Source organism: Equus asinus, chromosome 3 (assembly GCF_041296235.1).
Source record: "Equus asinus isolate D_3611 breed Donkey chromosome 3, EquAss-T2T_v2, whole genome shotgun sequence".
NCBI classification, from domain to species: Eukaryota; Metazoa; Chordata; class Mammalia; order Perissodactyla; family Equidae; genus Equus; species Equus asinus.
This window is the reverse complement of record NC_091792.1, coordinates 38,347,339-38,364,488: the sequence shown is the minus strand read 5'-3', so window position 1 is coordinate 38,364,488 and position 17,150 is coordinate 38,347,339. Positions and strand designations below refer to the sequence as shown.

At 33.3% G+C, this 17,150-nt stretch overlaps 1 protein-coding gene across 9 annotated transcripts in view; it reads left to right on the top strand.

The window, feature by feature from the left end:
- The window catches only part of LRBA (LPS responsive beige-like anchor protein), a 705,137-nt gene that overhangs the window by 114,920 nt on the left and 573,067 nt on the right, over nucleotides 1-17,150 (top strand). For all 9 annotated transcript variants that reach the window (XM_070504873.1, XM_070504881.1, XM_070504880.1 and 6 more), the window contains exons 12-17: nucleotides 938-1,046; nucleotides 1,332-1,484; nucleotides 5,195-5,363; nucleotides 7,894-7,973; nucleotides 9,286-9,348; nucleotides 11,406-11,503. In XM_070504873.1, coding sequence (XP_070360974.1) covers nucleotides 938-1,046; nucleotides 1,332-1,484; nucleotides 5,195-5,363; nucleotides 7,894-7,973; nucleotides 9,286-9,348; nucleotides 11,406-11,503 — 672 coding nt within the window. The remainder of the gene's footprint in view (nucleotides 1-937; nucleotides 1,047-1,331; nucleotides 1,485-5,194; nucleotides 5,364-7,893; nucleotides 7,974-9,285; nucleotides 9,349-11,405; nucleotides 11,504-17,150) is intronic.

The following is a 17,150-nucleotide window of genomic DNA, read 5'->3' as shown; positions in this document are numbered from 1 at the left end:
ATTGACTATATTAAAAAAATTAAAATATAATTATCCTTGACATGTTACTACTTCATAAAATATTTTTGTATCCTGGTCTAAAACCTTTGTAACAGGGCTCAGTTATTTTTTTTCTTGGTTATCTTTTTTTCAAATTTATTTTTCATCCTCTTTATTGGAACTGCTGACAGTTAAAAGTACTTTTATGGAGGAGGTTGGCTGGCAGTTATGCTCTATGTTTCTTTGTGGGACTCTCTCAGGCCCTTTGAGAAGGAGGTAACAGCTGACATCATTCCATTCCATTTTAAGTATCTCTAAAAGTTTTGAGGATGGGAGCATGACTGTGGCCCCTATTCATTTTAAGTCTTCTCAACTGACTGTGAATTACTATTTTCCTATTGGAATAATAAACAAAATTCTTTTGAGGATTTCATTTTGTCTCCCACTCTACTTTCTTATTTTCCCCTTTATGAACACTCTGTTCCATTCAAACTAGACCAGTCTGGAACCCTAACACACTTTGAGGAGTTCTACCCTAGTCTGTTTGCTCCACCTGTGTTTTCCCTGGTTGTCCGCTAACCCTCCAAAATTGAATATACTTGCTGATCTAAGTTACATCTATTCTTTAAGGCTTTAATATACTTATGTTAGCCTTTTATTACTTGTTTTTGGACATTGTTAATTTTTCTCTGTTTTGTCCATATTTGTCATATTGTTTCTAAGTAATTCACTTATTTGTATGTTTGTGATAAAGTATATGAAATAAATATTTGAGTAAATCCTTGTCTTACTTTAAAATTCTAGTCCTGAAATAATATTGGAGGCAGTTTTAGTAGAACTTCAATTTCCTTGAAATTGAGAACTTTTTATTAAGATGAATGAAAGACTGCATCTATCTAACCTGTTGTTTTTTAATAGAATATGTTTTTTTAAACCATTGTCTTTTTGCTTATTACAGTTCAACTTTGCTGGCTTTTATCATGGAGTTGTTGAAGAACTCAATTGCTATGCAGGAGCAGATGCTTGCCTGCAAGGGCTTTTTGGTAATAGGATATAGTCTTGAAAAGGTGAAGTATGAAATGCTTTCCATTTTTGATTCTTAATTTGCAGGCCATGAACTTGGTCTCCTAAGTGTTTGAGAAATTCTCTTATGTAAAATTACCTAAATTAGAATAACCTTTTGTTGTTTACCTTGCCCCCATTGCTTTATTAGAGAAATGTGATATTGAGTCTCATGGCATCTTTGACTTTGAGCATAGTTTGTTGGCCAACTTTTTTCTTGTATTGACAGCCTTTAATTTATTTACCTTGCCTTTTATTGATAGTGACCTTTGAAATACCTTTCTTCGCAGTCTTCCAAATCCCATGTCAGCAGAGCAGTACTTGAACTTTGTCTTGCATTTTCAAAATATCTGAGTAATCTGCAGAATGGGATGCCCCTACTCAAGCAATTGTGTGATCACATTCTTCTTAACCCAGCTATATGGATTCATACCCCAGCCAAGGTAGTATATATGTTGCTTTTGTTTTACTGTCTTCGCTAAGTTTTTGTGCTTGAGGAGAGTGATAATTGTGAGGATTTTCTTTTATATGCTATTATATATGATATAAGTGTATTGCATGTTTTGATTAAGTATACTTTTAATCTTTTTAGGTAAATTTGCAAGTCAGTATCTCTCTCCCTCTCCCTACCTCTCCTCCTTCCTCTCAGTAGTTTTAGAAAACAGAGCTATACTTTTTATTTTTTGTTGTTAAATCAAATAAAATTTTACTTGAGAGAGACTTTGATTTACTAAATATAAATCAAAGTTGGACAGTTCCAATGTAAATATAATTTTTTCTATGAACTATAGCTCTGTTCTATTGCAGATATACATACATATGTATGCATACATATGTATGTATACATTATGTAAATATGTATATTTTTTCATCCCTTAACTAACCACACTCACTCTCCCTCTTCCTTACACACATACTCCTTTCAACAACATGATGAACTCATGATGAAATAGTGGAAATGTCATCCTTTTTGAAGCTTCCATGACATACTGGTCTCATTTAATCATTTTAATTCCACATTAACTCAAATTAGTAAATAAAATTATATTTGTACACAGTAATTTATTTAGTATTATAACAACAAACTAATTATGTCTAAGTGAACATAATTGAATTTGTGATAAAGTATATAAATAAAACCTTTGATAAATCTCAGTGTTGTTTTAAATTATCCTAAAAATATTAATAGTGGTAGTGTTAAGTAGAACTTGAAACAGAAATTTTTATTAAATTGTGTAATTGTATTTGTCTTATCTGTAGCTTTTATTAGAAGTTGTATTATTTCAAACCCATTTATTATTTCTTCTTACTCTCTTCTTTTTGGTCCACTTGCAGTGTTTATCGTTATTTAGGTTGGAATAGCACATAATTATTCTAGTTGTCAGAAAAAAATTTCTGCAGACTTTTTTGCTATTCTAGAGTCATAGTATCTTATTTTCAGCTGTCTTTTCAGACGTTAAAGAGAAAAACAGCTGCTGACTCTGATTGCCATTTGGAAATAATCAAAGGAGGCAGCTGGAGGTTGTAGCTTTTTATCTTTGGGTTCAAATTTGACCTCTTTCTCTTCTATGACCCTCAGTCTTATTTCTTTTTAAGGATTGTTTCAAATTACTTTTTAAACCTTTTGCTAGACACTTTTTGTCTTATGAAGCAGCATATTTGTAAGGCTTTGGGTCTCTTTTGATGTAGTCAAAAAGCCTCTTAGTAGATACTTAGTTGTGGGGAAATATTTAAAAAATTTTATTATATCATTTCCTTAAGGTCTTAGTATTATTACATTTGATTTCTTAACTTTTCCTTGTTAATAATTTTCTTTAATTTCCTCTTTAGAATTTGCAATTGATTTGGTAACATTAAACTTTCCTCTGTTTCAGCCGTCTGCTTTGTGTATCCATGAGGGGTTGTAGCTACTTTTATTTTATTTTCAAGGTAGTTACAACAAAGGGCAGATTCAAAGTTTGTTTGGCCACAAGGTCATACAGTTTGGGGCAGGGGGAGCTTTTTAAGCAAAAGAATATGACATAATACATATAAAATTAGGTAATGGTTTCCCACTGTTTTCAGAATAGTCTCTTTTCTAATGTTAAGTTTTCATGCCAATTCTCCTTTTTAGGCTTTCTAGCTTAAACACTCAGTTATCCTCAATGGCTAGACAGGTATCAAAAGGTTATCTTAGAGCAGTGGTTCTCAGTCTTGCTTGTTGATAAAATCAGTGGGGAGAAGTTATTTCAAAAAAACAGAAACAGAATCCCATGCCCTCTACCCTAGATTCTGATTTAATGGGTCTGGGACAGGGCCCAGACATCAGTATTTTTTAAAAATGTTTTTCAGGCATTTTATTGCACAGTCACAATTGAAGACCGTCATTCTAGATCTAGGAAAAAATTTTGTGTCATCTACCATTTTTCCTGTCTAAAATTTCCTCTTTTGTTCTGTCTACCTATCCTACTACTTATCTTCAAAGCCTATCTTAATACCTACTTTTTTAGTGAAGCTTTTCTTGATTCTTTTAGATTATCCTATAATAATTTCTCTGCCTTCTGAATTCATAGTATTTAATAGTTCTGTGCCACTCATTTTGCAACATATTGCTGTGTGTCTTTTCTTATGTTTCTTACGTTTCAGTAGGCGTCTACTGCTTTTTCAGTAGGCGTCTTTGCTTTTTCACTTAAATTTGTGTGTATTTTTCATCTTCTCAACTGGATTTCAGCCACTGAGGGACAGTGTGTATGCCATTGTAGTTCCATAATACAGCACTATGCATGCAGGTGGAAGTCAGTATTTTCTGAATGACCAAAATAGCATGGTTATGAATTTGAATCATGTCATAGAAAGTGTTATATAGCCTCAATGACAAACAGGGCCTATCCATTTGAAGAGCAGTAGCTACATCAAAATAGTGTTATTTTTCAGCAAATCAGTAGATTATAGCATATGTATAGTTTTCTAAACTACAATCATCTTCTAAGCCTCAATTTTAAGGAGTTCAGTATCTGTTACTCTTTGCCATAGATAGTTGCTGATTGACTCCTTAATTCATTTAGTCTTGATTATTTATTTATAGGAAATCTGGAAGATAGGCACCTAATTTTTGCTCTCTAAAGATATCGCCAGGTGACACTGGGGTATCTTGTAGGGTTGAACATGAAAATGCCGTCAATGTTCAGGAAGGTAACAAATATTTTATTATAAATGATCAGGAGTAGTTTGGGAAAGTACATATGCCCTACTTAAAGTTGTTCAGTTTATAAAATATATCCACTAGCAATGAAATTAAAAATTCTTGATTTTGACATGAGAGTAGAGCAAAAGCTGTCTTTCTTTTTTGGTGCTATAAGTACTACAATATAGTTCTTAGTAAATTTTAGAGCCATAATTTCACTGAAATTTTGTGTTAAGATGAAATGTACAGGGTGGAGCAGCACTTATATTCTTTTTCTTACATATTAAGAGCTTGTATTTTGAAGTTAATAAGTTTTTAGGTGTTTATTTAAGACTGCTTATTTAGAAATAAGACTAGTAGAATTCTTTCCTAATTGAGGGACAGAGCTGATAAACATGTTTAGAGACTGTATTGTTATGATTACAATCATTGTAGTAATGAGCTATTATAGCAGAATTCTGCTTTTCTAATATTTCTTAAGGTAGGCTTTACATGTTTTTGTATGGTTTTCTTTCTTTTAACTTATTCCTACTTTTGATCTTTTGAGTTACTCCTACTTCCTTTTTCTTTTGTTTTGGAGTTATTCTAGCTTCTGATTTTCTGCAAAACAGAGAAAATTCTTGCTTTTTAGAACAACTGTGCACAGCATAAGTAGTAAGTTTATTATAAAGAATTGATGCATGCTCATGAATAATTGCTGATTGCTAAATAGGAATCACTTTTTTCCATGGAATAGTGCTATAAAAATTTGATATAATTGGGACAGGTTACTTTATAATGCTACTGTAAAAAAAAGTTTATTTGGTTTAGTTTTATAAGAAGTGTGTGCTCTTTGCATGTCTATCAGTGGATGTGTGTTACCTCTTAACTTGGATGTTATCAAGCTCAGCATCTTAATTTTTGAAACAAGTATGGTCCATATAAAGTAGCCTGAGGGTATAACTGGAAATGGAGGTAAACGTCTTTAAGCTCTTCATTTTGATTCTCTAGGTTCAGATGACACTCTATACTTACCTGTCCACGGAGTTCATTGGTACAGTCAACATATATAATACCATTCGGAGAGTTGGAACAGTGCTTCTCATCATGCATACACTGAAGTACTACTACTGGGCAGTGAATCCTCAGGATCGAAGTGGTATTACCCCAAAAGGATTAGGTATACCATCTCTTTCTATATATTATCTCAAACATATGGCAAATCAGGATTTTCTTCTTTCTTTTTTTTTGTTTTAATCAATGCTATTACATTACTCTGGAAGTTTTAAAAATCTTATTATGGCAAAATTTTATTTTAATCTTGTTAATTTTGATAGTTTCTTCTAAATTGTGGTTGCCAGAGGTTAATAACTTGCTACTTCTATAGAAGAATGCTACTTTTGCTGGTATGAGCTATTTGGGGCACAAATATGACTGGAATGATTGTGTTAAGGCACTGAAAATGAGAAGAAATTCTTTATTAGCAGCTGGTATTGATGCTGAGGCCAATTGTTACAACCAGAGTCATTAAAAAAAGTGTCTTTTGAGAGATGGAGATTTCTTGCAGAAGTAGAGAGTATCTGCTTCTAATAACTAATATAATGAAACCACAAAATTTTGGTATTATTTTCCTGTATAAAATTCAGTATTATTTTCCTGTATAATCAGGACTACATTACTGGAAGGATAATACTCATTCATCATGTCAACAGTTTGTGGAAGAGGTAAAAATAAAAATTTTGACCAAAGGGTGGCTCTTTTGATTGCAAGTATTGCAAAACCTTTTTCAAACTGGCTTCCATCATAAAAGGGAGTTGATCAGCTCATATAAACTTGCAGTTTCAGTAGAACTTGGTACAGCGGTTCAGAATATGGCCCTCAGACCCGATTTATCTCTCCATTTCCCATTTCTTCTGTATTGGCTCTTGTCATATATTCTCTCCCTTTGTAGTAGCAAGCAGCCACTCTACCTTCACATCCTCACAACTTTAAGTCCAGCAAAAGAGCAGCTGCTTATAACGAGCAATTCCAGCAAAAGTCTCTTTATTGCTCTTTGGCTCTGATTGCATCATGTGCCCATCTGTGTGGCAGGTATTCTTCAGACTGCCCAGACATGGAGGCCCCTCTACCTCCAAAATTCATGATCTTAGAGTGAGGATGGGTTCAGTCCTTTGATAAAAATTGAGGGCTATTGCTTGAAATCAGGAAATAGGTGCTGGAGAGTCATACAACATACATTCTGATTGTACTCTAAGGCTTTGGCTGTTCAGTGATTTACAAAGACAAGGTTTCATATTTGTACAATCCTTCTTAAAGTCTCTTTCAAAATAAATGATTTTTTTCTCAGAGAATATGCTATTTATAATTTAGAAAGCTGTGAGGACACAGGGAGTTTATACTATCTGTTTAAGCTGGCAAGGTTGTGTCAGATCTAGAACTAGGTCATAATTTCCCAGTGTGTATTTCATGGTGCTCTAGGTGTCTCTTGTATTGTCCTGGGTGTTAGTATATATTCTGGCCATGATTTTATAACTGATTAGTGGCTCTGGGGAAATCTCATACTTCAAGTGAGAGAACTGGACAAACTTTGTGAGTCTTTTCTAACTCTGTAACCTATTCTTTTTCTAGGCATTGTCATGTGGAACAAATTTTAAACAATTTTCTTCCTATTTTAATTGATCTGTTGCAGGTCATGGTGGTCCTATGCTTTGGTGGTCTAGGAACTAACTGTAAATAATGATTAGTAAGGGGAAAAATTGGAGAAAATGTGAGGCAAACAGGTATCTAACTTAGGATCTTAGAACAATGGGTGTTTGGTTTCAAAAGCTTTCCACTTGGGAATTATATGTTTGAGACATGAAAATTGACTTTAATGTGAGCCATGTGTGACCGAGGACTTTTTCAAGAAGAGATGGAGATGTCAGAGGCAGTCAACATAATGTTTCCCTTCTTCCTGAATGATACTTTGTTGAGGTGTACTTTTTGAGATTTTTCTATTATCTTACACAATGGTAACAGTAGAAAAAAGTTTTTTCATACTAAATTTCACTTTATTTAAAGTTTAGATTTTCCTTTGCTTTTTCCTTTGTAAATTTATGTTGCAATAGTAACATTCTCAGAGTCTTGTAAAACAAAATATAAGTGCATATTATTATTGAGTACAAATTTTATTTACCTCATTTTTATGTTTTGTAATTCCTTTGACCTTATTCAAAAACAAAAGTCTTTATTGTAGTTTAAACATAAACCTTTTTTTTTTTGGTGAGGAAGCTTGGCCCTGATCTGACATCCATTGCCAATCTTCCTCTTTTTGCTTGAGAAAGATTGTCCCTGAGCTAACATCTGTGCCAGTCTTCCTCTGTTGTGTATGTGGGATGCCACCACAACATGGCTTGATGAGCAGTGTGTAGGTCTGTGCCTGGGATCTGAACCTGCCTACTCTGGGCCACCAAAGTGGAGTGCATGAACTTAACCACTATGCCACCAGGCTGGCTCCTCAACATAATCCATTTTGTACATTTGGATGTGGTGTGAGGTTGCATGTGAGTTTGAATGCTTGTCTTTCTAGAGACATGAAACTCTTTAGGAGACTGACCTTTACGTTTCTCAATAAATAAGTGGAAGAACTATTGGGAGTAAGAGTTTTCTATTTAGCTTTGAGGTCTTTGAAAAACTAAATCTGTGTGTATATATGTTTGTTTTGTTTAAAGATGGACCACGACCTAATCAAAAAGAAATACTTTCTCTACGAGCATTCTTGTTAATGTTCATTAAGCAATTAGTGATGAAGGTGAGTTTATATTTCTTATCCTATAGCATGTGTGGATTGTAACTTATAATTTCACGTAAAGTACAGTCTCTGTTTACTTACTCTTTGCTCTGTCACTAGAGTTATGCACTGGAAAATAACTTTAAAAGATATTTGTTTCCTTGTTTGGTTTTTGTTCTTTCTTGGGCTTATATGGATATATGTTATTGCAGAATTGGAGACTGATGATTGTAATATATGTTATATGAATTTCTGTAGGAGTTCAAGTGTATTCATTGTTTCATTCAGCAAATATTTTCTGAGCTTCTATTACTTCTAATGTTCTTGGCACTGGTGATACAGTAGTCAACAAAGCTCCTCAAGGAGATTTCATTTTTAGGAGGCTCCTTGTAACTGACATTGAGATTTTGAGAAATAATTTTCCTGTATAAATGCACCAGGTGGGTGTAGCAGCCTTTAGAAATGATTTCATTTTGTCCCTTATCATTCTACTATTGGTAAAGTAAAATTTAATATTATTTTTAAGGAAGATGTTTTGGTTTTATAAGATGGCAGTATTCATTGCCAATAATTTATTTGATATTTTCCTGTATCATTTTATTTCTTATTTTTTACACTTTAATGCTTTATTAGCTGTCACATAATATTATGGTAAGTGGGCCTAACTTTTAGTATGTCTTTCAGACTCAGGTACCTTGTTTCCATTTATTAAAAAGTTTATCCCTTGAATTGTCTATTTTTCTATTTTCCTACTATGTTTTTATTTGTTTCCTAATTCTTTCGTATTGTTCTTTTTTGAAATTGCAGCTTGTTTTATTATTAATAAATTGAAAGAGTAGGTTGAAAATTTTCATACTTAAGTTTATATTTGAAAGTGCAGTGTTTTTCCCAGTGAAATTACTACTGTTTTTAGTACTTGACATTTTAACTTGGTAATTTTAGAAACTGTTCAGTTTACTCTCCAAATTTAATAGAAAAAATAAATAGAAAAGTTGTCTTCTGTATTAAAGAAGTGATAGCTGTGGATAATATGTTTTTATTTATCATTAATTATTATTTTTGCTCACTTCAGGACTCTGTGGCTTTCTGAAATGGGTCATCATATTATATAAGGTGCTGAAACAGGGTACTGATGTCAGACCTCTTTTGACTTCCACATAGCCTTGAATACTGCATGTCTTTAGTGCTTACCTCAATTTTTATTTTAAATTTAGATTCTGTATTATCTTTTTATACTTATAGGAACTAAGTCAACAAATCTATGTATATAATTTCCTTTCTTAAAAAAGTTTTTTTAATGTAACTATAAGATAGTTGTATTATGTTTTTAAAGGATTCTGGAGTAAAGGAAGATGAACTACAGGCCATTCTTAATTACCTACTCACTATGCATGAGGTAACGTTTGAATTTTATATTTTGGGATTTTATTTCTTGACGCTGTATTTTGGGCTTTTTTTTAAAGGAAAAACGGTTAAATAAATATTTCATTAATGATATAACTATAATGGGGAGTAAATGTATGTAAGAATTAAATCTTAGCAACCCTCATTTAAAATGATTAAATATGGGGCCGGCTCTGTGGCCGAGTGGTTAAGTTCGCGCGCTCCGCTGCGGCGGCCCAGGGTTCGGATCCTGGACGCGGACATGGCACTGCTTGTCAGGCCACGTGGAGGCGGCGTCCCACATCCCACAACTAGTAGGATCTGCAGCTAAGATACACAACTATGTACGGGGGGTTTGGGAAGATAAAGCAGGGGGAAAAAAAAGCAGTTGTTAGCTCAGGTGCCAATCTTTAAAAAATAAAAAAAAAAAAACATAAAATGATTAAATATGATTGGATATTTAAATTCATAATACAATCTTACCACTGATTTTGCATATTCAAATAGTATTAAATTAACTCATTTGTAATGGGATATAAAATTATGTGGTTGAAAAAGAGGTTGAAAAATAAATTGGTTGAAATGCCCTGGGGGTTTTTCTTTATTTTTTATCACTGGGAAAATGTAATATGTGCCAGATGTAATCTGACTAAATAATCTGATTTAATGTTTTTTAAATAAGTAAAATTTGGAAATGGGTGGAATTTCAAATAAAGCTCAACATTTTAAATGATAATTTACATTTCTATGTTATAATTCACGTCCTGTGAGTTAATAAATATCTGTTATAGTGTGAAATAGTACTTTCTTTAATCATTAATAAATGAGAGATGTTGTTTTGACTTATGTTAATTGGAGCAGAAAAGAATGTATTAAATTTCTTGACTGGATCACATTTGACTCAAACATTACTGATTTTGTTTGCTTTTTCCTCTTGAGTCGGGTGTTCTATTATATTTTTAGATTTTTCTGACCGGATGTAGTAGTTGAAGATTTTCAATTGAATTTCCTAGTAGCCTGTTATATGTGATTTTGTTTTTTGTTAATCCTAAGGGACTGAAGTACTTCATAAGAGAGAAGCTGGAAGTCACAGTGATCTTCTGTATTCTCTGAATCTATTAAATCAAAAATCTTTGAGGTCCTTCAGATAACACTTTTGCAAAGGCTCAGTGCCCTATCTCTAGATCGTTTACTTAGCATATTGAGAATTAGGTGTTCAGGTACTGCCTCGGCAAAAATTAAAACAGTGAGTGAAAATCTCGAGGCAGGGCAAAGGAGATAACCAGCTGCTGCTTCACTTTTACCTCTTTGGGTCAGTGTCTCCCAGATAGGCCCTACTGATATGTAAAGGTTTTGAAGGATTTTCCTGAAATTCTTGTTCTATTTCAGAACTCATATATGCTCCTGTGCTCTTCTGTAAATGTTATCAAGTTATACCATATATAGTAGTATGTCAACTCAATAAACATTTATTAATCATCTCTATTTTCAATCCTGACAACAGATAATAGATGAGAACTATCCAGTTACCATTTTCCAAAAAGTCTTCTCTTGAAACTAGTTTCTTGAGAGGCTCAGTGAAGAAGATGGTCCATGTAAAAGAAGTTTAGGGAATGGTACATAATATGTTGCCCCCAACACTATGACCAGATTCACAACATATATTAGCATATTAAAGGCTCTAATATATCTTGCTGTGATAGAAAAGAACAATCTAGTTCCCCCTTCTTCCCAATTTCTTGATATATAAACCTTTACAAAAAGGTTTAAAAAAAAACCTGTTAAGTCAGGTCTGTTATATCTATAGAATATGCTTTAGGAAATCTTGATACGGTATAATATAAGAGCTATTTTATGTTTTTGATTAAATTATTTGGCCATTTGGTGCTGTGTATTTTGAATTATACAGATGAATATGTATATGTAAAGAAAAATTTGTTAGAAACAAGTATATATTGTTTATATGTCTGCTTGTTTTTTCTAACGTTGAAATTTCTGTTGTTTCAGAAGTATTCAGTGTTCAAATAAGTTTTTTTTCTTTATTTAAAAAAAATTCTAAAATGGTTTTAGGATGACAATCTAATGGATGTCCTACAGCTGCTTGTTGCATTAATGTCAGAACATCCTAACTCTATGATACCTGCTTTTGACCAAAGGAATGGGATACGGTAAGAGTTTAATATGTCAAGAATTTTAATATATTTAATATAAGAGGTTAGTTTGAAATTGATAGAAAGATTATTAGATATGAAAAGTGTTACTGGATCTTGTATTATAAAATTAGTTAAGATGTAAGACCCCTTTATTTCATGTGTTATTTTTTTGAAGAAAGCTTTAATTATAGAAGCTATTTAATTTGTGAAGATAGCTCAGGCAAGTCATTCCAGTATTTTGAATGGTTAGTGCTATTTAATAGCTGTTGTAAGGTCGAATTCTTTAGCAGAGTTATCTTTAGGTCTTAGAACACTAGTAGTTAAATTGTGATCCAAGAGATCTCTATCCTCCCTTTATATATCACTTCCTCCACTCCTAACCCCAAATCATCATCGTATTAGCCTACTCAGGCTGCCATAACAAAATACCTTAGACTGGATGGCTTAAACAATGAATTTATTTTCTCACGATTCTGGAGACTGGCAGTCCAAGATCAAGTGCCAGCAGGATTGGTGTCTGATGAGGGCCCTTCGTTTGGGTTGCAGACAGCTATCTTCTTGCTGTGTGTTCATATGACCTCTTCTTTCCGTGTGCACAGACAGAAAGAGAGAAAGTGCAAGTTCTCTGGTCTCTTTTTATAAGGACACTAATCTTCTTGAATCAGGGACGCACTCTACAACCTAATTTAATCTTAATTACTTCCTTATAGGCCCCATCTCCAAATACAGCCACATTGGGGGTTAGGGTTTTAACATAGGAATTGGGGGTTTACACAGTTCGTCCGTAACAATGATTAGTAATGGAACAGAATACTTTTAATTCTTGCATTTAATGAAAATGTTTTTGGGCCACAAAAGTTAACAACTACTTTGCTGGATGATCAGCTACAGTAACTAATTTAATGATCTAGTTATAATAAATTTTCCCCATCATTTCTCGTTACAAATCCTTTATTTGGTACCTTTCAATACTTATTCTGTATAAGATAGAAGATGACTTTATATATTATACTTAAGGAGTGTATTTTCAGAATTTTTCAGAGAAACAAAACCAAAAGGTTGTGTGTGTGTGTGTGTGTGTGTGTGTATGTGTGTATGAAAGAGAAAGAGTTGGAGAGATATTGAGATTTATTTTAAGGAATTGGCTCATGTGATTGTGGAGGCTGACAAGTCCAAAATTTGCAGGGTAGGCTGACAGCCTGGAGACTCAGGTAAGAGTTGATGTTACAGTTTGAGTCTAAAGATAGTCTGCTAGCTGGAGTCCCTGTTGCTCTAGGGAAGTCAGTCTTTTTTCTATTAAGTCCTTCAACTGATTGGATGAAGCCCACCCACATTATGGAGGATAATCTGCTTCACTCAAAGTCTGCTGATTAAAATGTCAGAGTAAATGCTGGCCTCATAGAATGATTTGGAAATATTTGCTACTGTTCAATTTTCTTGAAGAGTTTGTATAGAATTATTATTATTAATTTTTTAAATGATTGCTAAAAGTTACTGGTGCACTTATCTAGGTGTGAAACTTTCTTTCTAGGGGTATTTTTAGGTACAAATTCAATTTCTTTAATAGATGTAGGGCTGTTTAGGTTATCTGTTTCTTTGATGAGCCTTATTAAGTTTTTATCTATCAAGAAATTGTCTATTTTGTCTAAACTGTTAAATTTATTGATATAAAGTTGTTCCCTTAATTTCATTTAAATATTTGAAGAGCCTGTAGTGATGTCACCTCTCTCATTGCTCATATTAATAATTTTTCTTCTTTCTTTTTTTCCTGATCAGTCTGGCTAGAGGTTGATCAGATTTATTGATTGTTACTGTTTTGAGATCTTTCTTGTTTTTGAATGTAGGCATGTTTAGTGCTATAAATTTCTTCCTAAAGCACTTTTAGTTTCCTCTCATTTTTACTCAGTTCAAAATACTTTTATTTTTCCGCTCAGTTCTTGTTTTATCCATGTTTTGTTTAGAAGTGTGTTTCAGAGATGTTTTTATGTTTGAATTTTAATTTATTTCTGTTGTAGTCTGTGAGCATCTTTGTGTGACCTGAATATTTTTAGATTTATTGAGACTTACTTTATGGTCCAGAATATGGTATATCTCAGTAAATGTTCCATGCACAGTGGAAAAGTATGTGTATTCTGATGTTGTTGGATGGAGTGTTCTGTAAATGTCAATCAGGTTCAGTTGGTTGATAATGTTCTTCAAATCATCTGTCGTTATTGAGGCTTCTCTACATGTTCTATCATTTATTGAGATATGATTGTTGAAATCTCTAACTATAATTGTGTTTCTCCTATTTTTCTTTCTTTGCAGTTTTATCATTTTTTACTTCATGTATTTTAAGTCTGATATTAAGTCCATCTTTAAGATTTTTATGTCTTTCTGGGAAATTGGTGCTTTTATAATTGTTATTTCCTTTTTTATTCCTGGAAATATCTCTGGATCTGAAATCTACCTAGTTTGATATTTATATAGCTAATCCAGCTTTCTTTTGCTTTGGGTTTGCATGGTATATCTTTTTTCCCATCCTTTTATTAATTTATCTGTATCTTTATATTTAATTGAATTTCTTGTTGACACAAGTGTGATGGCTAATTTTGTGTCAGCTTGGCAGGGTCACAGTGCCTTGATATTTGGTCAAACATTATTCTGGATATTTTTATAAAGGTATATTTTGGATGAGATCGTTATTTAAATTGGTGGACTTTGAGTAAATCAAGTTACTGTCAACTATGTGGATGGGTCTCATTAAATCAGTTGGAGCCCTTAATAGAGCAGAGACTTACCTCTTCCCCAAGAAAAGGAAATTCTGCCAACAGAATGCCTTTGGGCTTGAACTAGAGCTTTTTCCTCAATGTCCAGAGTACTTGTCTGCCCTGAAGATTTTGGATTTAGTAAGCCTCCACAATTGCATGAGCCAGTTCCTTAAAATGAATCTCTCTCTATGTATACACATCCTGTTGGTTTTCTTTCTGTGGATAATCATGAGTAATACACAAGTATAGTTGTATGTTTTATTTTTTTAAATGTACTCTGAGAAACTCAGTCTTTTCATTGTGTTTAAGTCTAAACACAATCTGTTTACTTTTAATGTAATTATTGATATGGCTTTATTTTCATCTAGCATTTTATTTATTTGTCCAAGTGTAATTTTTTTCTGTTTCCCTTTCCTGTGTTCTTTGTAATTGAATTCTTTTAGTATTCTTTTAACATTAATCTGTTGGTTTTGGATCTGTCCCTGTGTAATTTTTTTAGTGGTTTCTCTAGAGATTTCACAGTCCATTTAGAGTTCATGTTTTACTTTTTTGAGTAAAATATAGAGCCACTGCAACTATATTGATCCCTTTAACTTCCACTGTTGTTCCTTATTACATCTAATGTATTGTAAGCCTCTCTAGACAATGTTATAATTTTTAGTTTCACTTGTTTTATGTAGTTTAAAGAATTTAAGAGAACAAACTTTTATATTTATCCAGATAGTTATAATTTTTTTGCTCTTCCTTCATTCCTTAAGAACTCAATTAGCATTGGTTGTGGAGCAGTTTTTTGGGTTTTTTATTTTTGTTTTTGTTTTTGTTTTTGCTGAGGAAGTTTCACTCTGAGCTAATATCTGTTGTCAGTCTTCCTCTTTTTTCATATGTGAGCCACCACTACAGGATGGCCAATGATAGATGGGTGTTGTCGGTCTGTACTTGGGAACTGAACCCAGGCTGCTGAAGTGGAGTGTGCTGAACTTAACCACTAGGCCACTGGGGCTGTACCTTTTGTTGAGCAGTTTTGCTGGAAATGTAATTTCTTAGTTTTTCCTCTGAAAATGTTCTTATTTGGCCTTCATCACCTAAGGATATTTTTGCTGCATGTAGAATCTGTGTTTCTAGTTCTTTTTTAAGTACTTTAAAATATTTTCCCACTGTCTTCAGGCATCTGTGGTTTCTAATGAGAAATCTAAGGTAATTGAAATCTTTCTTTGCTAAATATAATGTACTAGACTTTTGTACTTGCTTGCAAGACATGTTCTTTAGCTCCCTTCCCCCACCCCGTACAATTTCATTATGGTTTTCTTTGTTCTTATCACCAAATTTGGGAAGTTTTAAGCCCTTATTTTGAGATATTTTTTTTGTTTCACTTATATCTTTCTCTTTTCATGTTGTGTTTCTAGTGCCGTGAACATTAGAACTTTTGATGCACATCTCCTTAAATCTCTTTTTAGTTTATTTCAATCTTTTTTCTCTTTGTTCTTCACATTTGATGCTTTCTGTTGATATAGAAACTTGATATGTTTGATAAACCTGATATTCACATCTATGAACTTTTTCTTTGCCTTTTTCTGTTTTGATATTGAGCCTGTCTCATGAATATTTTATTTCAGTTATTGAAGATTTCAAATGTATAATTTCAATATGGTTAATTTTTATACTTTTGCTTTTTTTTTGATGAGAGCTCTATTTTTGGAACCATTTAACCATGTTTATCTTTACCTTCTGGAGTGTAGTTATAATACCTCTTTTAAAAGCTTTGTATGATAATTTCAGAAATTTGCCCATCTCATCAGCATCTGTTCATTGTCTTTTCCTATGAGAAAGGGTCACATTTTTTTGGTTCTTTGTATGTTGAGTAATTTTTTTTACTGTGTCCTGGTCGTTGCAAGTGTTATCTTTTATAAACTCTGTGTCTTGTTATAATCTTCTGACAAGTGTTAATTTTGTTTTTTTAATTTTTTTTAGCAGAAAGGGTCAGACTTTAAGTTATACCTGTCCTCTGTGGGTGGTGGTTCCAGTGTCACTTCATTTAAAAAATCTGTTGTCCTGCTTTGGGTCTTTCTTGCACATGTACCACTTGGGGATTAGGCTGAGAATCCAGTGATAATTCAAATCTTCTTTCAATTTAGAAAGACTTTGCTATTCTGGTCTGGGTATGCCCTACATATGTGCATATCTTGGGTCAGTTTAGGGCTTTTGTGGGTTTTTATGCAGATTTTTGAGGATTCCTTCTTTCCCATTTGCTCCTATTCAGGACTTGCCGTACCCTATCTATCCTATGGAGACCCATTTTCTTAGTTCCTCTAACTAGAGGATAATTTTTCTTTGAATATTATGCACCTGAGCTTCTGACATCCAACTCTGAGACCAGGGGGTCCACTCTTAGGTCAGATTTACAAGGGAAAAGTAGAAATTGAGACTCTTACCTCCACAATGGGTATTTCTCCAAGTTTTAACTCACCTACACTGATGCATCTCATTTTGTTTAGTCTTCAGAGTACTTAGGAAATTGCTTTTTGTATTCTTTTCCATAGTTAGTTCTAATACTCAAGACAGAGAGGCTATATTAGGCTTACTCTATCTTGGTTGGACCAGTAACCCTGTTGACTTTTTTGGTGAAGAAGATTGTCCCTGAGCTAACATCTGTTGCCATTGTTCCTCTTTTTGCTTGAGGAAGATTGTCCCTGAGCTAACATCTTGGCAGTCTTCCTCTATTTTGTACGTGGGATGCTGCCACAGGATGGCTTGATGAGTGGTGTGTAGGTCTGTACCTGGGATCCAAATTGCGAACCCCGGGCTGCCAAAGCAGAGCGTGCAAACTTAACCACTACACCACTGGGCTGGCCCCACCCATTGATTTTGTAGTTTTCTTTTTTAAAAATTATTTTCTATTTAATGGTTTTATAATA